Below are 21,795 nucleotides of genomic sequence, written 5' to 3'. Positions count from 1 at the left end.
TATGATAAGTGAATTTTCATTTCGCAAAAACGATTCAAAGTAGCTAATTGCTACTAAGATCCTTATTTTTTTTTAATTTCATAAATAAAACAACTAACTTTCAATTTTTTTTTCATTATTTATATAAAACATATTAATTCTATCCGATTTACTATTCTTCTTCGTGTGCGAAGTCCGGTTCATCGCCATATCTACATCGACATGAAGTCTTGGATTGCCCCCTTGGATTGATTTATAGAAATCCAGGCAGTATTTAGATAAATAGTCAAAGATTGACTCCAAATCGTCTAATTGGGCTTTTCTTTAACATTTGGCCATAGTCATTGAAAATCATTATCAGATACCTCCGAAGATTTACCTTTCGAGCCCGCCCATACATACTTTTGCATCGACTAAACTGATCTGTCGAGCTGTATTCTCCTCTTGAATTCAATTCTCCATTGACTAAACTGTTTAGTCGATGGAGGTGCGCATACAATCGATTTCAGTCTTAATAATTTATATCCCCAACAAACCTTACAGTCTTCTATAGGCAATTTCTTGAATGAAGGTAATAAAGATCACATGAGCGGGTGATCGATAGTTGTGCGAGTAATTTTTTTTTTGTTACTTCGACATATTCGTCAGCTTCGTAAATTTTTTCAGGTATTTTCAAAGTGCTTCTATTTTCGAAAAATCGGTATAAAAAAGGCAAAGATGTGTGACCCGATCAAGATACTTGGAGTGTGAACTTAATGCATGCCTAACGCCTCAAGCTTTAAATACATAATATTCAGTCTATCCAAATGTTCTGAATCGTTTTTGTTATTAAACCAGTATACATTTCTACAAAATTCAGTTTAACAAAAGAGATCCATGCTTTCTGAATCTTTTTAGTGATTTATCTATTGCATCATAATATCATAAAAATTAAATATCTAAAAGGATCCACATGCTTTGGATTTTTTTAAACATTTTAGTTTTGTGTTAGTTTCTTAGACTGAGCGTTTTACAATATGATCCAAGAAGAATGGATCGTTTTTACGAAACTAAAATATGGCTTCTCCATACATGTGGGTTGGTACCCAGTGTCAATTTAACGTCAAAATATTCATATTTTACTTGGATTGTTTTTGCTAATCGAAAATATAGACCTAGACGAGCAGTTTGGTATATTTAACTCATTTTCGGTCATGTTGTGGGTTGGATCCTTTTTGCTTATCTACGGCCAATTAGAACAATTATCTCAGATTTTTAATTCACTATCCTATAGAACTTTAATTCAGGAAAATATTTTACATAAAAAATACTGCGTGTGATTTAATAATTATATTGAAAACATTTTATTAATTAACATGAAAAGTGTAAAATATGATTTATTAATTGGTAACATTGACTAACAAAATATTTTGTTAGTACATCGCAATTCGCAGATCACAAAATATTATTTTGTTAATTCTGTCATAAAATGGCGGTCAATACGTGAAGTTTATTAACTTATTATTTAGTTCATTTTGTTGATAATCGTGTGAAGTTTCTAGTCCTCGTGAGTGTGGTGAAAGTGCGTTGAATCGAGCCCTACGTTCAGGCTTTCAAAAGTTTCTACTGAAAATTATGTGCACGGACAGTTTTGTTTTAGGTACCTATATAAAATGTAATATTACAGTGAAAGCATTTAAAAAATAAAGTATTAATTTCTTTTAATGTCGTTTTCTTCATTATTCTTAGTAAGTACATACCTACTTCAATATGTTTTAAGAAATTTGACCGAATAATATTTAGCACTTCCAAATATCTTATTTTTATAGACTCCGTAGGTAATATTCATTTAGTGAAACTAATTTATATACTAATCTTGTAATTATTATTATAAGTGAAAAGTTTTTTTTAAATCACCTAAATCTTTAAAATACCATCCATTTCGTAATCATTTAGATCTTTAGTCTTATTTCTTAAATGTTGAAAATAAATGATATTTCAGTTAGCTGATAGCTCTCCTATTTCAATAACGACGCAAATATATGTGAGCAGGCACATATTTTGAAGTTTGATTTCAATTTTCAACTATCAACATATTAAATTATTAAGTAAAAAAAAAATAGGTAGGTATATACCTGGTTATTAGTATTACGTATATGTATACGTAGGTATATAGAATTAGTTTTAACCCCAAAATCCAGAGAGCGCATTGTCGCATGTCAAAGTCAAATAGGTTTGCCTTCATATGCTTCAAGAGGGCTCTCTATGCCCTATATATACATTATACTCTTTGTTTTAGGCCCTTCTCCCATTACGATACGCATAGGCGATTCAAGTATCATGCAAGTCTTGGAGACTAGTCGCCGCGGAGTATCTCACATACATTTTTATGTAGGCTCGCACACTACGCTACTGGTATCCTACACGTCTGCGACTAGTATAGCACTACTCACCGTGTCGGTCGCTTTTGCATCGGGTCTCGACTCTCGCGCGTATCTCTTCGTTAGAAAGATAAAAATATCTAATCATCATCTTGTAGTTCTCGTTCGGCTACAAAAACTCTACAATTTATGTTTCTTTCAATATATGGATGAATCCAGTACTTCTTAGTTCTTACTCTTACGTTGGCGTCTTCTATTTCTATAAAAAAGAAAAACTGCAAGAGCTTCTTCGTCACTGGAATTGCTGATTGCTCGACATAACGACGTAACTGTTGTTGCAATAAATAAATGAATTATTTTTATTTATTATTATAACGTCGGTCCACAAAAACGAGGCACAATAATGATGAATTTAGTCATTTTTCAGTCGCATAATATGCGAGCATCTGGTAGCCAGCAAATATCTAAGTAGTATTCTACGCGAGTATCGTATTCTAGAAGTATCGTACCTAATGGCAGAAGGGCCTTAGTAACGTTACATTCAAAATTGATCTTAATCAATATCCCAATATCTCTGCTATCCCATAGAAAAGATCTATAATTATTATATTTATAGAGTCTGTATATTTTTATCTATTTAATCACCCATAAATCATCAGTGTAACGATCAGGCCCAGAGTCCTATGGGAGTTTGCCATTCTCCTTTAGCATATTTGGATAGAAATTATTGTGTTTTTAGGATAAAGTCAATTATAAATAAATAAATCATATAAATTGTAATATTGATAGGTATGCAAGTTCTCTACAGTTAATCTTTTTTAAACTACTGCTGTCAAATCAACAGGACACTGAAACCCATTGGGTAAATACTAAATACCCAAAATTTCACTGTTCCCATGAAAGTTCGATATGAAACACGTCAAAATTTCATATTTGTATGGGTGAAATAATATAAATTCGAGAATTTTGCATGATAGAAATTATCGCACGATAATACTATGCTATCGTACATCGTACGTAGGCACAAAATTATCGTGTTTGTACAATAATTATTATTGTACGGTTCCGAACACTGATTGGCAGTTGGCAACTGTCATCTTGCGAAATTTACAGATTTAAAACACGTTTAAAAGAAAATGAATAATAGGTAATTAGGTAACTTAAGTTTATTTTTATGGTTGCCTGGAAGAGATTGCTTTAAGCAATAAGACCGACTATTGTACGCTTACAATATTCATAGATATTGATGCTTTCATGACTTCATGTAAAATTATGTTTTTATTACTGGTAGGCAGTGTTCGGAACCGTACAATAATTATTGTACAAACACGATAATTTTGTGCCTACGTACGATGTACGATAGCATAGTATTATCGTGCGATAATTTCTATCATGCAAAATTCTCGAATTTATATTATTTCACCCATACAAATATGAAATTTTGACGTGTTTCATATCGAACTTTCATGGGAACAGTGAAATTTTGGGTATTTAGTATTTACCCAATGGGTTTCAGTGTCCTGTTGATTTGACAGCAGTAGTTTAAAAAAGATTAACTGTAGAGAACTTGCATACCTATCAATATTACAATTTATATGATTTATTTATTTATAATTGACTTTATCCTAAAAACACAATAATTTCTATCCAAATATGCTAAATTTACGATAATTTTACGCCCCTGGTACAATAATCGGTTCGCTTCAGGTTACTAACACTGCTGGTAGGTACTGTACAATAAAGTGACATAGATAAATAAATGCTGGGTGTATCGTTTCTCTATACCGTTTAGACCTGTTTTGATATTAAATCGGTTTTATGATGGATAGATAAAAATGATTTTTGTGTTTGATTAAGATTTAAGTTAAGTCTCTAAGTGCAAAGATATCATCCCTGTGTTCGTCTATATTACTTGCTCTGTGGTGTTCGTCACTGCACAGTGCACACCTGTGGTGCACACGGACATTCGGAAATTCTTTAATATATAAAATCCATGTGTCTAAAAAAACTTTTTTAGTTGGTATATGCAACTTATTTATTATTATTCGTTATTTCCTGATCAGATACTTAAGACATCTTAACTCAATGCATTAATATTAATTATTAACCCTGCTATTAACCTATTTACTTACTTTATTTAAAAAAAATATAATCTATATAAGTATATAATTTTTTACGATAAAATTTAATTCACAAGTGGAGTCAGGGACAGACACCAATATTTTAAAATATTGGTGTCTGCCTGCCTGTCTTAAGTATCTGACAGACACCAATATTTTAAAACACTAGCTAGTGGAGCTAGTGTTTTAAAATATTGGTGTCATACTGGACACTGGGAGCTATAGTTGCCACCTTTCCAACTTTTTTACAAGAGAGAACAGATGACAGGATATATGTATACTTCCCACCGTATAAAGGTTACACCCCCCACTAACCCCTCTTTTGTGTGTATTTTTGAAATCTATGACCCAAAATTACCTAGGAATGTATCTTACTTTTTTGTTTACTCCTCCACAGGGTCGCGTTTGAATAAGGGAACAAATAATATTATAGTGAATAATTAATATATATTCTCTCTCAATGTCTGTCAGCAGTGCGGTCAACTCAAAATAATATTATAAGCTAGTTGTGGCTTTCCATTTGTAAAATAATTTTTAAATAAGCTAAGTAGATCCTGAGAAATTGTTACTAAAGATAAAGGAACTAAAATTTAACATGCTAAATGAGAGCAGAATAAAACCCTTGCATTCAATTTCCATATTCATTTATTTGAAACGTTCAATGTAATCTGCTTCTGTTGCTTTGTCAATGTTGTTCTTGTAAGTTTTTTACAAAATGTAATTCTATTAAAAATACGAAGTATAATCTATCTTATAGGCAATAATGTCATAACCCTAAATGAACAGTGGGTATCACTTGATTTCTTTAACATAAGCATCTAGTTCTGCATCAAGTTGCTCTGCGGTGGGCACAGGTCGTTTGCCACGTGCGCCACCGCCGCGGCCGCCGCGACCTCCACTACCTCGCCGTGCATTGTTTGCAGCTCTTACATTGCCACCGCCGCCACCACCTGAATAAATATAACATATAACATTATAAATAAAGTAAATAAAACAGGTTTATAAACAAGAATTACAAAGAATTTGTTTCAATTTATTTTAATCAATTTAGCAGTAAAACATAATTACCCCTATTGGAATTCCTTCTCATTGGTGGTCCACCGCCACTACTGACTGGTCTACCTCTATTTTCTGTCCTTATTGTGCTGATTTCTGATGTGGCTAATTGGATATTCATTGCACGGCCATCAAGAGGAACACCATTGTATTGTTTCATTGCTTTTAAAGCATCTGCCCTTCTTTCGAAAACTACATCTGCTGTACCTGTAGACAATAGAAATGTGTTGCTATAATGATTCTTAGGATTGATACAATTTTAAATTGAATTGACTAATTATTGTACATACCTAAAGATCTGCCTGATCTATCATAGTGCACAGCTGCACTTTTTAAAATTCCAAACTCTGAGAATAATTCTTGAATATCAGAATCTGAAACTCCAAAATCTAAATTGGAAACAAGGAGTTTAGTTGGCCCAGTTGTAATGGGTGCACCTCTTTGCATCTTCCTGTCAGTGAATTCATTGAACATGTCATGTTTCCAAGTGCTGTTAACATCACCCTGAAATAGTTTTTCCTTCAAGAATCATGCCAACTGCCCGCTGCTGCCTCTTTTTGAGTTTGCACTCAAAAAAACAAATGGCGAACATTGGTTTTACATATTTTAACATAATATAGTTACAATTATGATGCACAAAAGTTGTTTTACAAACAAAAAGTAATTGATGAATACATTCATTATTTAATTACAAATAAACCACTGAATCTTTTGCACTTAGACACAAGCACTGTGCAACGTCAAAAGCACTGTAACTGTTTTATCTGATCTCACAATTGAGCATGACACTGAAGGTTTGTCCTTTAAATAATATTGCGAGTAGTGTTGTTTTATAGCCCCATTCATTCCTGCTGCACCAGAATCTTCAAGTATTGGCATGGATAACAGCAAACTTTTGTATGCAATCAAGACGAAAGATGCTTTGATGTTAGTGGAATAAAACTGGTAGAAATTGCCAAGAGGTAATAACCACGATTAAGACGATAATAACTTTAATTAGAATGAATATTTCCATCTACGCTGTCAACTCTATGTTACATTAAACAGTATATAATTTGCAAGTCCATGAAGATTTTATGGCTTCGACGGACAACAAACATATTTAAAATATATGTGCTAGGTATCGGTCAACGACTCCAAGGAAGGAGAGTTTTACTACAGAATACTTGGAAAACTAGGTTGATTCATTTGCTTGACGCGTCATTATTTCGCACGCTCGTCCGCCATGATGGAATTTAATAACCAATGTATCATCGAATTAGTTGATTTACCCTTGAATAATTTGTTGATTTGGATACTCCGCCGCGGTTTCTACCACGCATTACACCTCCAGCACGATTATTACGAAAGCCTCCACCACCTCCCCGGTTTGGTTTTCTGGTATCAAATTTTCTTCCAGCTCCGCCGCCTCTTCCTCCCTTTTTACTGGCTTTTATTATATCATCTAATGCCATATCAATTTTGTCAACCATTTTGTATAACTTTAATTAAATGAAATCGAATATATCCACAATTTGCAACTACTTATTTGCTTTATTTTTTTTTTCAAATCATAGGTAGTATTCACCGCAACGAATCAAAGAACCGAGAGAGAAAATCATATACCCTAACCATAGACTAACCCACCAGTGAAAAAACTGGAGTGGTCTATGGCTCGTCTATGGTTTAATTCCGAGTTTGCTCCGAGAATAGGCTATGGGCCCAGACAGCCAGACTACGTTGTTGATTAATTAAAATCAAGAAGCTTATATCCTCTAATACACTGGAGATTGCACTATGACCATTAACTTGAAACAAGAAACTATGACATTCAATGACGTCAGTCATGTTTTTTGTCTCTTTCTGTCGAGTGACCACGCTGGTTTGTAAATTCAGGATTTTTCAAAATAGAAAAAACTAAAAATCATGGTCTATAAATAATAACGACATATATTTTTAACAGTATTTATATTATAATATTATGGTCATACTTTATAGGTAGGTACATACAATTTTAATTGGTATAGAATGATAGTTATAAATAATTTTTGGCTACAAAGCTTGGATATGAACCGATATATAGCATTAACATCATTTGTAAATAGAGGAAAGTTGTGTTTTGCATCAGATGCTGTTTACCAAATTGTTAGCTACTCAGATCTTCTTTTTAAACGCGTTGCTTCGACGGGTCAATTTCAAGCCAGAATCATCAAAGAAAAACTGTTTATAGCAGCCTTGCACAAATTTCAGCTAACTTTACAAAGTTTATTTTTAAAAAGGTATTTTTTTCTGGGTCGTAATCCTCAGTAACCTTGATGGGCACATATATTTCTTTTTATTTTACTTTTAAAGTGAAACTTTTATTACATCGTCTCAAACTTTTTGGTCTGTGTAGCGCATGTCGCGTGTATCGCGGCTGCCGAGTAGGTATACCTACTCGGCACGCGACATGCGCTACACAAAGCAGTGTTCGGAACCGTTCGAACAGTTTCACTTTTACCGTGGTTTCATAAAACCACACAATATTTTTTTTGGAAAGCTGAAATACGTAAAACAAAAAAATATGAGGTAAGTTAAAAAAGTATAAATTTCAATGTAAAAACGAACAATCTTATAACTACATGTGAGTGCAATACCGATGTCATGTGTTGTTTCATTACTAGTAACAATCTTTAAAATGGTGTTCTAAATTTTCATCATAATATTGTTATTACAATATATTCTCTTCGCTATCCATAAAAACTCGTCATCATGGTTACCTTACTTGTTAAATCTGTTTATTGAAAACTTGTTGAAAAATGATAAAGTATTAGGGAAATAACAAATTTAACATGACTGCTTACTAAAATGATGCTAAATTAGACAATTTTTGCCATTGAAATGATTCTAAACAGGTAAATGCAGGAGTATTGAGGAATATTGTAAATAACGTAAATACACACTTGCCTGTGAAATTCTATGCCAGAATTTGGTGTCCAAACACTTCTGCAATTTTGCACAATACAATGCATTCTTTATATTCGGAAAATATTCATTAAATAAGCAACAATATTAACTTAAATATTCGAAGCGACGCAATTTTTTTGACACACATGCCATATTGACAAAGTGAGAGTTGCTACAATTTTATTATGGTGACTACCCATAATCAGGGAGTATCGCTTTTTAATAATTGGTTCAGATACTTAGTTTATTTAGCATAAATAATAATTGTCTCATCCAACAATGCTTCTGAATGACGTTGTTGGCAATTTATCAACAAACTCATGTACAAAAACTAACCTTTTGCACAGAATATTACAGCATACATAGTAGCCTTGGGAAAACTTCGTATTAACAGTGGCAATACCAAGTTAGGTGTGAAAGTGATAAAAAACATGAACTGGGCAATATTTTCTTGTTACACGTCAATGTTCATACCGAAATCTCCAGTGTATTAGATACAAGAAGCTTATATCTAATACACTGGAGATTTCGGTATGAACATTTGACGTGTAACAAGAAAATTGTTGTGTTTTATCACTTTCACACCTAACTTGGTATTGCCACTGTTAATACGAAGTTTTCCCAAGGCTACTATGTATGCCGTAATATTCTGTGCAAAAGGTTAGTTTTTGTACACGAGTTTGTTGATAAATTGCCAACAACGTCATTCAGAAGCATTGTTGGATGAGACAATTATTATTTATGCTAAATAAACTAAGTATCTGAACCAATTATTAAAAAGCGATACTCCCTGATTATGGGTAGTCACCATAATAAAATTGTAGCAACTCTCACTTTGTCAATATGGCATGTGTGTCAAAAAAATTGCGTCGCTTCGAATATTTAAGTTAATATTGTTGCTTATTTAATGAATATTTTCCGAATATAAAGAATGCATTGTATTGTGCAAAATTGCAGAAGTGTTTGGACACCAAATTCTGGCATAGAATTTCACAGGCAAGTGTGTATTTACGTTATTTACAATATTCCTCAATACTCCTGCATTTACCTGTTTAGAATCATTTCAATGGCAAAAATTGTCTAATTTAGCATCATTTTAGTAAGCAGTCATGTTAAATTTGTTATTTCCCTAATACTTTATCATTTTTCAACAAGTTTTCAATAAACAAAATTAACAAGTAAGGTAACCATGATGACGAGTTTTTATGGATAGTGAAGAGAATATATTGTAATAACAATATTATGATGAAATTTAGAACACCATTTTCAAGATTTTTACTAGTAATGAAACAACACTCGACATCGGTATTGCACTCACATGTAGTTATAAGATTGTTCGTTTTTACATTGAAATTTATACTTTTTTAACTTACCTCATATTTTTTGTTTTAGGTATTTCAGCATTCCAAAAAGTAAAATAAAAAGAAATATATGTGCCCATCAAGGGTAAAATTACTGAGGATTACGACCCAGAAAAAAATATCTTTTGAAAAATAAACTTTGTAAAGTTGCTGAAATTTGTGCAAGGCGTTTATTATAAACAGTTTTTCTTTGATGATTTTGGCTTGAAATTGACCCGTCGAAGCAACGCGTTTAAAAAGAAGATCTGAGTAGCTTACAATTTGATAAACAGCATCTGATGCAAAACACAACTTTCCTCTATTTACAAAGGATGTTAATGCTATATATCGGTTCATATCCATGCTTTGTAGCCAAGAGTTATTTAAAACTATCATTCTATACCAATTAAAATTGTATGTACCTATAAAGTATGGCCAGTAATATTATAATAGGTATAATTAATACTGTTAAAAATATATGTCGTTATTATTTATAGACGATGATTTTTAGTTTTTTCTATTTCGAAAAATCCTGAATATACAAACCAGTGTGGTCACCCACAGAAAGAGACAAAAAACAACACTGACGTCATTCAAGGTTATATTTTCTTGTGACAAGTCAATGGTCATAGTGCAATCTCCAGTGCATTAGATATAGGGTCTCAGCACACTTATGGGATCGGAAAGGGATCGTAACCGTATCGCCTCGAGCCGTTCAGAATGGTTTGTATTAAACTCCCTACTGCAACGCACACTAATCGGAATAGTAACGTAATCGCCTCCCCTCGGAACAGGCTCCGAACTTGCAATTGCTGCGCTAACGGCTCATCGTCCCCGCGCTTACGTCTCTCCGTCCCCGCGCTTACGTCTCCCCGTCCGCGCTTACGTTTCTGCCTGCTACGACTTGCCGTATTTGCCATTTTTAGGCGTAAGTGCGTAACGCCGGTGTCGCCTAGCCGTAGCCGAGTTGACGTACAGGCGCTGCTGATACGCTTTCGTCACGTGCATACGGTAGGTTGACGCCTGGTTGACAGCGAGGCGAAAGGCGTTACGGTTACGATCCCTTTCCGATCCCATATGTGTGCTGAGACCTATAAGCTTCTTGATTAGATATAAGCTTCTTGATTAAAATACAAGCTCCTGTGACAAGCTCCGAGCGAATGATTGATTCTTGTTTTTAAAGTGTCAATAGTTTGCAATACAATAAATAGTTTATCATTATAAATTATGTTTTATTAAATATAATAAATACATCATAACTTCTGAATATAGGATGCTAGAGCTAGCTCGCAGAATGCGATTAAGCTTGTCTAAATCCAGTAACGATATTACACTTCATCGAATTCAACGTTGCAGCTGTAGTAATAGGTAAATCATAAAATAATTACTTCAATTGAATCTCTGGGACGCATTGCCCAATAATTCATTTATTATTGTATGAACATCGACAAATTTCCACTGAAATCAACCAATTTAACGTTTTGAGCTATTATTATGTATTCTGTGGTTTTGTTTTGTCTATGATTTTATTATTATTCTGTGTGTTAGTGTCAATTTGACATATTGATAGTCTGTGTCTGATTTTAACCTTTGTAAATTCAAAAATTGCAAATCGGCTAAGTTCCCTCCTCAATAATTCTCAAGTTTCTCTTCATTTTTAAAATATTATCGGTATTTTTACACATAATTATATTTAGTATAATAAGTAATAATAACGGGCATTTGTAACAAACTTGTTCCAATCTTCTCATCATGGCTATGAATAAATACATACACTCTCGAAATATTTACAAAAATCCTCCAAATTTTAAGAAATTAGCTGATAATTATCCAGAATTTGCAATCATTTCACAAATGGTAAGAGTTTTTCATAAGTACAGCGTTAAAAATCAATTACATTAGTGTTTACTAATATTTTATTACTTTTCTTTTATAGGATGTTACAGGAAAAATAAGTATAGATTTTAAGGATCCCCACGCATTGCGAGTATTAACAGCTTGTTTGCTTAAATCAGATTTTAATCTTGACGTCGTAATTCCAAAGGACCGATTAGTACCAACTCTTCCCTTAAGATTAAATTATGTATTGTGGATAGAAGATCTGCTTAATGCTATTGACCGACGGGAATCAATATATGGTATTGATATAGGTATATATCATAATGTTATTTCAATAAAGTTTTATTTAAATAGTAAATTTTGGAATGTCTGTGTAAATAATATGTTTGATTAGAAATTACATATTTTAGGTACTGGAGCATGTGCTATATACCCCATGTTAGCTGCAAAAAAGAATAATTGGCATATGATTGGAACGGAAACAGATGATGATAGTATTAAAATTGCTAAAGAAAATGTAGAGAGGAATAACCTGGATAATTTAATAAAAAGTAAGTTTATAGCAAAGCAGCGTAAGTCTCATTTTAACAACTGTTATTTAACTCTAAATATTATGTAATATTATGAACTCAGTCATACATTTATGATGACCTGGTTACATATATATAAAGAATGAATGTTGGTAAGTGTAAAACTCAAGAATAGCTTGACCAACTATTTCTTTCACTTACCTATTTTTTTGTATGATCCTTATGGTCAAAGGAAATAGGTATTCATAGCTGATATCTTTTTGAAAAAAAGAAATGGGTGGTACCCCTACATTCAATTGCGGCCTAAGACAATAACTACATAATATGATGTTTACTATCAGCCCCAGCAAAAATTGTTATGATTTACTCTTATCTCTTAGGGGCATGAAAAATAGATGTTGGCCTATTCTCAGATATATCCAATAGGCATACAAAATTTCATGGGAACCAGTCTGGCGTTTCATGTTTATATATAGAGATATAGATTATAAAATTTTCTTGAATTGTGTGAATAAGAAGTATTGTTTCAGCTAGAAAGTTTATGGTCATATCATTACAGTAAGAAAAAACTCAACAAAATCTACTTTGGAGTATTTATTTGTGGAAGATACAGAACAAAAATATGATTTTTGCATGTGCAATCCTCCATTTTATGTAAATATTCAAGAAGTATGGGAATCACGAAGTCCTGCAAGGTAACGTTTTAATATATTTTCAGATAATTATTTTATTATTTTGCTTCCAATGTGCATTTAAACTATTTTTTTCTCATTAAGTATATCACTTTTGAAATCAGTACTCTCTCATTAAGTGTATCAGTTAAAACAATTCGTAAATTCACAAGATTAAAAAGCTTTGGTGCTTTTCTATGATCAACTTTGTAGGATTCAAAGGATATTCAGAACTTTTTACATAAATAAATCCTTAAAAAAAATCTATTACCACAGCCCGATTCATGTGGCTTCATAGAAATCAAATTGATTATAAATTATTTTTGTTATTTATTTTGTATCAACAGACCTCCACCCAAAAATGGCTTTACTGGTTCACCACAAGAGCTTATTACGGAAGGTGGAGAGTTGCAATTTTGTAGACAAATACTTGAAGAGAGTAAGAAATTAAAAGATAAAATTCTGTGAGTATAATAAACAAAAGTCAAATGTACAATAAAATCTTATAGATTAATTTTTTATAATTTATCTTTTTTTATTACAGACTAAAAGTATTTAAATTCTATTACAGTAGAACTCCAATTATCCGAATTAATGGGGACCGGGACCCATTCGGATAATCAAATATTCGGATAATCGGATTTAAAATAAAATTGCTATTGGAAAGAATAAAAGCTACGTTTTGATATTGCACTATTTTTTTATTGAATTAAATGAAAGAAACATGAAATTTTCACATGTTTTAAATATAAATAAAATGTACTTATGTACAAGTTTAGAAATAAAAATCATTGTTTTTTAAACATCTCCGTCAATGTAGGTAAGCTGTTTTGCGGTCTTCAACCGTTTTCGACAATTTTTTTGTGATTCGGATAATCGGCGATTCGGATAGTCGGAGTTCGGATAATTGGAGTTCTACTGTAATTCTAATAGAAATTATTGTCTATGCTAATATTATAAAATTAAATAGTTTGGGTTCTTTTTCAAGTTAAGCTGTAGCTGTGTCCCACTGTGTGATGTAATATAGCTTTCCTCAATAAATGGGATATTTAAATGTGCGTACAGATTAAATAACATTGTGACATATAACTCGACAAAATGTACTGAAAAAGTGTTAAGTATAACAACGTTACATTGTTTTATAACATTTTTCAGTACATTTTGACATGTTATATCACAATGTTATAACACAATGTTATATAATCTGTACGCACCTTTAAATATCCCATTTATTGAGGAAAGCTATATTACATCACACAGTGGGGCACAGCTAGTATAACATATTTTTAAATAAATTCTATACATGGTAATAAATGCATTAATCATCATATTCCCTATTACATACTAACAAGTGTTTCTGATTTTTACAGTTTGTTCACATCTATGATTGGACACAAGTACAATTTAAAGGAACTTTTGTTGGACTTAAAGGCTGAAGGAATCAAACACACTAGTACAGAATTTTGTCAGGGCAGAGTCACAAGATGGGGCATAGCATGGACATATCAAGATTATGACCTCTTTAAATTAGGTTTGAAATTTGTTTGTAAACATACATTATATGAGTATTTATTTAGCCTAATAATGATTTTTATTCTTACAGTTCCACCACGTGAGAAACCTAGAAAGAAAAGTTTGCCAATAACACTCATTGTTCCTAAGCTCCCTGATCAACCTTATAATATGGAAACTGTTGCAGCGAAGTTAAAAAATCTTTTAGACAATTTAAAAATTCAGCACAAGGTTATAACAAAACGAAAAAATGAATTGTGTTTAGATTTGAAAGCTTACATAAATACATGGTCTAATCAAAGACGCAAAAGAAGGCTGCTCAAGCAACTGGAAGGAAAAGCAAAGAAATCCAAACTGGATGAACCTGGAACATCTGAAGCAGAAATAAGTATTGAAACAATAAATAATAATGGTTCTTTGGTTAATAGTGAAGAGGAGAACACTTCTGCAACTGAAATAGAAAGCACAGGTAAAGTAGAAATTTTAAATGAAAATCCTCTTGCCCACGCTTTTTTAAAATTAGTTGGTAAAGACGACACAATTACACTATCCTTGGAATATTTAAGCGGAACTTTGGGAAAAGAAGGACTTCATCAGATATTGCAATATATTAAAAATAATTGGAAATGAATTGTGTTTTATTTCAAAATTGTAATAAGCCTATAAGGGTCAACTCACACCGAAAGAGCGGCGAAGGGCAGCGAAGCGGAGTGCAGTTTCAGTGCCATATGAATTTTAACTTTATTTTCATTACTATAATACTTATTATCGCATGAGAAACTCGAAGGAGTCGCGCGGATGCCCGCGGTGCCGCTGGAATTCCGGGGAATTCCATAAACGGAGCCGTGCGACTGCGTGAGAAGTCGCGGGAAGTCCCGAGAATGTTCGAGCAGTCGCGAGCGGCCGCTGGCAATATCCCGCCCCTCGCGCCCGCTCCCCGCACGCGTCTGTGCGGGCGAGCATTCGCATTAATTCCTTGCAGTGCAACGAATACAGAAGTGATGGAGGATGAAGAAAAACTTATTTATTTGGTGCAAATGTACCACTGCCTGTACAATGTCAAATCGAGAAGAGCGAGAAAGCGCGCGCCTCGAGAAGGCGCGCGGATTCCCGCGACTGCTCGAGAAGTCGCGGGTCTCCGTGACTCCGCGCTTCGCTACCCTTCGCCGCTCTTTCGGTGTGAGTTGACCCTTAGACTTGAATAAATAAGAGGTTTGTGTTTGAACGGATAGAACACAACATTTATTACCCAACTGCAATAGAAGGAAGATAATGTCATGTTTTCCATAAACAAAAGTAGTAATATGTTTCTAGTACTTGTATGTATGTGTATTTATTTAGCACAACCCACAGCCCGTACCCAATGAACCAAACTTGTGTCATAAATTTGTTCCCACTGTGGGGTACTGGGTTTTATAAACAAGTTGGCGAAATGTTTTCAATTTAAGTTCAAGGTCACAGAACGACCACTGCTTCATAGCCCGGCCACACACGTTCAATTTCCTGATCAATAATTCGGATCCGGAAACCTAGGTACCCTGCGTACATACAAAATATTTCACAAAGCGCACACCGTTCTAAAAGGCCCTACTCACGGTTCAACACAACCCACAATCTGCTGACACAATTTGGTGCAGTCGCGATTGAGCGTTCTCTACTCACGATTCATCCAACCCTCAATCTGATGACACAATTTCATGCCGCGATTGCTTGCCACAACGTTGCATTATTAATGGATATACTAATTTATGAAATATAAGATAATTATCTTTGTAAAGCTTGTATTTTTATTTTCCTCTCTTCTAATATTTGTATTCCTATACTGCTCATTTCTCCTTTGTTTTTGTATAATATTATTTGATTCTTAAGTTATCTATCTATGTATAATTACAGTTTCTTGTATATGTATGTATTTATGCACTATCTACCTTTTTACTGATTTATTTTTCCTATATCCCAAGGTTGCCTGGAAGAAATCGCTTTTAAGCGATAAGGCCGCCAAATTGTACATTTATTATATAAGTAATATCGTTTCTGTAAATTTTGTTTTTGTGTGCAATAAAGTATTTTCTATTCTATTCTATTCTATTTTTTCCAATTTTATTGATAGATTTCAAGGGCTATAAAATATAAACATCCTCAAATATGTAAAAATGTCTTTCCCGCGTTTATCTCAAAACCGTCATTTTGCAATTACTGCATTCTAGTTATCGCGGCAGCGCGATTGAGCCGAGATTGGAGCAATCACAATACTCACGTTTCAACACGCACACAATCTGCTGAGACAATTTGTCTGGTTGCTTCCTCGCCGATGCAATTCGCAACATGTTGGGTTACACCCCCAACATGCCCTCAACTATACTATTGACGACACAATCTGTCGGCTCACTGCATATTGTGTCAACAGATTGTTGCTGAAATTGAATCGTGAGTAGCTAGCTTAATCATAACAAACGAAAAAACCTGACGGCTGGTTCGATTTAATTAACAAACCGAAAATGAACTTAACTCTTGCTCAGGAACGTAGGTAGTATACATCCTAATTCCTACATCGGAAAATTAAATGTATGGGCGGTCTAAAAGTAACCTTAGGGCTTAGTGTATATTATTGTAATCAAGAAGAAGTCAAGAAGCTTCTTGATTGTAATATATAATCTGTACTGTGGTTTATCCCTTAAATGCATAAAGTAGTAAAACTGCAACATACCATTCAAACGACCATAAAATTATTAGTATGAGTTCAATGCATGCTGTTGCAGGATTATTACTATCATGGTGATATATTTAATCGAGTGGCAACACACTTTTTTTCTTCACGACCGTCAAATTTAAATTGACATTGACAAATCAAAGCCGATCGTAATTTTGATTTTTGGAGCGGATAAAAATTGTGTACCTATTTGCTTTGCAGTGTAATTATTTGGTTTTCGAAGGTACGTTCAAACAAAATTAGTTATTTTACGTAATAATTCATCTTCTTTTCAGTACAATTTATAAGTTATAAAAAAAACTTTTGGTGTGTTTGGAAATTTTGTTTATTTTGTTGTTGTAAATCTGCAACAATATGCATTTACTAGAAATGTCCCTGTTTAGTTACTAACTATCACTTTTATTGGTTTTCAGATGCCATACTTGAATCAAAATCAAATAGAAGAGTATTTAGCTCTAATAAATGATGGAGAGATTTCGGAAGATGATCTTGAGCACTCGGATACAGAAGGTAATGAGAATTTTTATGAAAATAGAGACGATTTGGTAAAACTGTACATCATAGGGCGTGGAGTTGAGAGTCGACAATTTTTTTGTGGTTAGCTATTGTCTTATGGAACCCAAATCTGAAATTTCACACCAAGGAAACTTTTAGTTTTTGAGTTACGAATTTTTGAAAATCGGAACATTACTTTAGAAAGTTACTCCATCTTGTTTTTGTTACGCATATTTATTATTTTGTCAATGTCAAATTTGGCGTAAAACAATTCGAGACGCTCCGCTCGCTGCGCTCGCTCCGCTCGATTGTTTAAAAAAAGTCTAACATAACCTAAACTTGTCTCGAGTTCGGAGAGTTTTTTTTTTCGTAAAAAGTTAAACAAAATAAATTAAGTGTCAAATTTGGCTATTCATTTGCATTTCACGTAAAACAATTCGAGACGCTCCGCTCGCTGCGCTCGCTCCGCTCGATTGTTTAAAAAAAGTCTAACATAACCTAACCTAACTTGTTTCGAGTTCGGAGTGTTTTTTTTTTTTCGTAAAAAGTTAAATAAAATTAATTACTCTATTTAATGGTTAGAAATGTTGTACTTGAAATGAATCACACTAAGCAGGTGCTGTGTGTCAGGTTAACATTGACAAAACAATAAATATGCGTAACAAGAACAAGATGGAGTAACTTTCTATAGTAATTTTACGATTTTCAAAAATTCGTAACTCAAAAACTAAAAGTTTCCTTGGTGTGAAATTTCAGATTTAGGTTCCATAGGACAATAGCTAACCATAAAAAAAATTACGACTCTCAACTCTACGCCCTATAATGTACAGTTTAGCCGACGATTTGCTTCACGATCTTGAGAGTCCATTAGAAGAGGAAAATGATGACCCCGATAATGATCCATTCATGGCAGGAGACCCGCCATTGATAAATGAAGCTACAGCAAATGATCAAGTGCCACAGGTTCCATTCCCCTCAACAAGTCAAGCTAGTCGCCGAGCAACTATGAGAGGACTCGTATGGAAGGTAAAAAAATTGGTTTTGAATTCTGACCAGACAGCTTTTCATGGAGACACTACATACCCACCTGAACTGAAGGATGAGGCTACTACTGGTACTCCCTATAGTATTTTTTCACATTTTATTCAAAGGATTGTGGAAGAGTCTAATTTGTATTCCGTTAAAAAAAATGTGACTAAACCATTAAATTTATCTGAAACTGAGCTAAGAAAGTTTATGGCGATACTGATATACATGTCTGTTATAAAATATCCCAATGTACGGCTATACTGGTCAAATACTGTAGGTTTTCAACCAATCAAGGACATAATGACTGTCAACCGATTTGAGACTATTCGTAGATTTCTACATTTCAACAATAACGAGAAACATTTACCCAAGGAACACCCACAACATGATAGGCTCCATAAGATAAGGCCTATAATTAGCCATCTAAATGAGAAATTTGCTTTAGTTCCTATGGAACAAAAACTCTCAATTGATGAACAGATGTGTGCCACAAAAGTGGCACACTTCATGAAGCAGTATTTACCTAATAAGCACCATAAGTGGGGGTTTAAATTATATGTGATGTGCAGCGTGAAAGGTTATGCTCATAAATTTGAAATATATACTGGCCAAGAGAATGAACGGCTTCCAGATGAACCAGATTTTGGGCCAGTGGGAAATGTTGTAGTCCGGCTTGCTAGAGGTGTCCCAAGGAATATAAATCATATAATTTATTTTGATAATTTTTACACCTCTGTTTTCTATCTTCATATGTTGGAGCTGAACCTGTGGGCCAAGTAGAAAGATTTGACAAGGCAAATAAGACTAGAATTAAAATTTCATGCCCACATATAATAAAGGAATATAATGCCCATATGGGCGGAGTGGATCTAATGGATAGCTTTATTGGGAGGTACTGAATTGCAATGAGAAGCCGAAAGTGGTATCTTCGTATCTTTTACCACTTATTGGACATGACGGTAATAAATTCTTGGCTTGTGTATAAAAATGTAAAAACAACTGAAGCCAATTCATCAGTTCTAAACCTATGTAACTATAGACTGGAACTAGCTGAGGTATTAGCCAAAGTAAATAACTCATTTGAACTCTGCAACAAAAGAGGAAGGCCAAGTACCAGCAACAGTGTTGAAATGGAAATACAAGCAAAAAAAAGGAGAGGACCAGCTCAACATATTCCTCCTAAGGACATAAGGACTGATAATGTTGGTCACTGGCCTGGTAATTGTGTTCGCAGCAGATGCAAAATGCCTGGATGCAAGGGATACACGCAAAACAGGTGTGAGAAGTGTGGAGTAGCTCTTTGTCTTACCACAACCAAAAATTGTTTTAAAAATTTTCATAATATGTAGTTATTGTCTAGTGAGTGCATAGTGTTGTAGTTCTGCAACAAATGGTTTTTAATAAAAATAGCTATGAAAATAAAAAAATATATTTTTTTTATTATTTTTCTCTAAATCAGCATATTCATGGCTCCTAAATATTTTTTTTTCTCGGTCTAAAATAAAATCATGCAAAATCATGCATTTAAGGGTTATATATCCTGTGGTAAATGCATAGACTATAGAAGTAATATACAAAAAGGAGACGGGATGTCATGTCAATGTCTAAATTGTTAAATGCGCGCGTACGGCGTAATCTTAGCGCTTGTTTATTAATAAAATTCTCAACGTTAACACGATGAAGAATTAAGTAAATTCCTATCACAAGACTCGAAAAACAAACATTTTCCTTAATTTTATATTATGTTACTCTGGAATGGTGTTATTGAATAGTTATCAGCGGTGCCTTATAGTTGTATGTACATAAACAAATTCTGTATTTGTTCCTAACCTTGGTTAATTTTGTGCTTGGTATCAAGGCAATCAAAGATTTCATTTTATAGATCTATCACTGATAAATTTCCTTTACCATGAGCGAAGTGGGTTTTGATTGGGTTGATGAATGCGACCAAGAAAAGTCTAATGGTGTGTAATATATTTGATAATTTAATGATTTAATTCAACCTCAAGTACCAAATTTTATCTACCTCTGTGTGTTTATTTTAGGTCGCAGAGCTACTAAGGAGAAAATGAAATCAGAAAATGATAGCAGAGACAATTCGAAAAATAGAAAAAGGGCAAAACGCAATTCAGAACATGAGACAAGTACTAAGACAAGGTGATGTAAGACTCAACCATTAATATTAAATGAAGACTCAACTAGTAATATTAAAGTGAAGTTCCAATTGCAATCCCAACTTCATTGTGATAGGCTTTAGCTGTACTTATACCATCTCCCATTTTTTTTTAATAACAATTTTGTTGTTTTATAAGTTAATATAAATATTCATTATTCTTTTTGCAGCAAGCCAAAGAAACCATTGGAGCTCGAATTGGACCCTCTAGTTTTACAAAGACGCCAGAAACAAATTTACTATGGAAAAAACACAGTTGGATACCACAATTACATCAAACAAGTACCATTGTAAGTGTAGACCAATATACTCAAGCATCTTTCCAATAATCTGAACTACAAATAATTTAAAGGAAAAATACTTTGTACATTTAGTTATATAGTGTTTATGTGATGTATATTTTATTTTTTCTTGGTTTAGGCCACAAAGGACAAAAGATGACCCGAAAACACCTGACAAGTTCATGAAATACAGCAGGAGATCATGGGATATGTTAATTAGAATCTGGAGGAAAAAATTACATGAATATGATGTTGATAGTGAAATTAAAAAAGAAAGTGAAGATTCTAATGACAGTGATGAATGAAATACATTATAAAATTATTAATATTGTTTTTGTTGTATACAATACTGCCACTACGTTTTGGTTTTTTAAATATATTATGAACAGTGTTCCAGCATCGGACGGATATAGTTCTTTGTTTTGGTAATTATTTTAAATAAGGTGAATAATTTTATGTTACTTTTTTCATTAAACATATTTCCACAGAAATTCTGCACACACAGTGGAATGACAAAGGTATTATATAAGTTACTAGCGGTCCGCCCCGGCTTCGCCCGTGGTACATATTAACGTTTTCTCTACATAAGAACCATCCTCGTACTTCAAGGAATATAATAAAAAAAGAATTATCGAAATCGGTTCAGCCGTTCTCGAGTTATGGAATTACAACGAAAAGTGGCATTGATTTTTATATATTAGATAATGTATACATTTAGACAAGTGAAACTAGTTTTAAGATATTAATATAGTGATTAACAAAAATAAATATTGTA

The 21,795-nt window shown here is 33.3% G+C and overlaps 4 protein-coding genes across 7 annotated transcripts; 3 read left to right on the top strand and 1 right to left on the bottom strand.

The window, feature by feature from the left end:
- Positions 1-5,086: 5,086 nt before the first annotated feature.
- On the bottom strand, positions 5,087-7,123 carry LOC123695956 (THO complex subunit 4). 2 transcript variants are annotated; one of them, XM_045641907.1, is made up of 4 exons: positions 6,787-7,123; positions 5,806-6,034; positions 5,528-5,722; positions 5,087-5,409 (listed from the first exon to the last, which is right to left on the bottom strand). In XM_045641907.1, exons 1-4 carry the CDS (start codon positions 6,985-6,987, stop codon positions 5,252-5,254), a joined length of 783 nt encoding a protein of 260 aa, XP_045497863.1. In that variant the 5' UTR covers positions 6,988-7,123; the 3' UTR covers positions 5,087-5,251. The 2 variants fall into 2 exon arrangements, with proteins under 2 accessions (XP_045497863.1, XP_045497864.1); XM_045641908.1 differs by having other exon boundaries at positions 5,806-6,019; positions 6,787-7,120.
- A 4,236-nt stretch (positions 7,124-11,359) lies between these two features.
- Positions 11,360-14,963, top strand: LOC123695950 (U6 small nuclear RNA (adenine-(43)-N(6))-methyltransferase). Its single transcript, XM_045641900.1, has 7 exons — positions 11,360-11,637; positions 11,717-11,930; positions 12,030-12,170; positions 12,709-12,844; positions 13,168-13,284; positions 14,191-14,351; positions 14,424-14,963. Exons 1-7 carry the CDS (start codon positions 11,533-11,535, stop codon positions 14,960-14,962), a joined length of 1,413 nt encoding a protein of 470 aa, XP_045497856.1. The 5' UTR covers positions 11,360-11,532; the 3' UTR covers position 14,963.
- Positions 14,964-17,202: 2,239 nt separating this feature from the next.
- Positions 17,203-20,002, top strand: LOC123696398 (piggyBac transposable element-derived protein 3-like). 2 transcript variants are annotated; one of them, XM_045642543.1, is made up of 3 exons: positions 17,203-17,265; positions 17,456-17,552; positions 18,399-20,002. In XM_045642543.1, the coding sequence occupies exons 2-3, from the start codon at positions 17,505-17,507 to the stop codon at positions 19,344-19,346; spliced, it is 996 nt and encodes a 331-aa protein (XP_045498499.1). In that variant the 5' UTR covers positions 17,203-17,265; positions 17,456-17,504; the 3' UTR covers positions 19,347-20,002. The 2 variants fall into 2 exon arrangements, with proteins under 2 accessions (XP_045498499.1, XP_045498500.1); XM_045642544.1 differs by having other exon boundaries at positions 18,368-20,002.
- Positions 20,003-20,168: 166 nt separating this feature from the next.
- On the top strand, positions 20,169-21,342 carry LOC123696399 (histone RNA hairpin-binding protein). Of its 2 annotated transcripts, XM_045642546.1 has the most exons (5): positions 20,169-20,360; positions 20,449-20,530; positions 20,612-20,723; positions 20,910-21,029; positions 21,160-21,342. In XM_045642546.1, the coding sequence occupies exons 2-5, from the start codon at positions 20,476-20,478 to the stop codon at positions 21,323-21,325; spliced, it is 453 nt and encodes a 150-aa protein (XP_045498502.1). In that variant the 5' UTR covers positions 20,169-20,360; positions 20,449-20,475; the 3' UTR covers positions 21,326-21,342. The 2 variants fall into 2 exon arrangements, with proteins under 2 accessions (XP_045498502.1, XP_045498501.1); XM_045642545.1 differs by having other exon boundaries at positions 20,170-20,530.
- Positions 21,343-21,795: the final 453 nt, after the last annotated feature.

The sequence above is a fragment of the Colias croceus genome, chromosome 12, assembly GCF_905220415.1.
Source record: "Colias croceus chromosome 12, ilColCroc2.1".
NCBI classification, from domain to species: Eukaryota; Metazoa; Arthropoda; class Insecta; order Lepidoptera; family Pieridae; genus Colias; species Colias croceus.
Note: the sequence above shows the minus strand (reverse complement) of the source record. Positions and strands in the feature narration are given on the sequence as shown.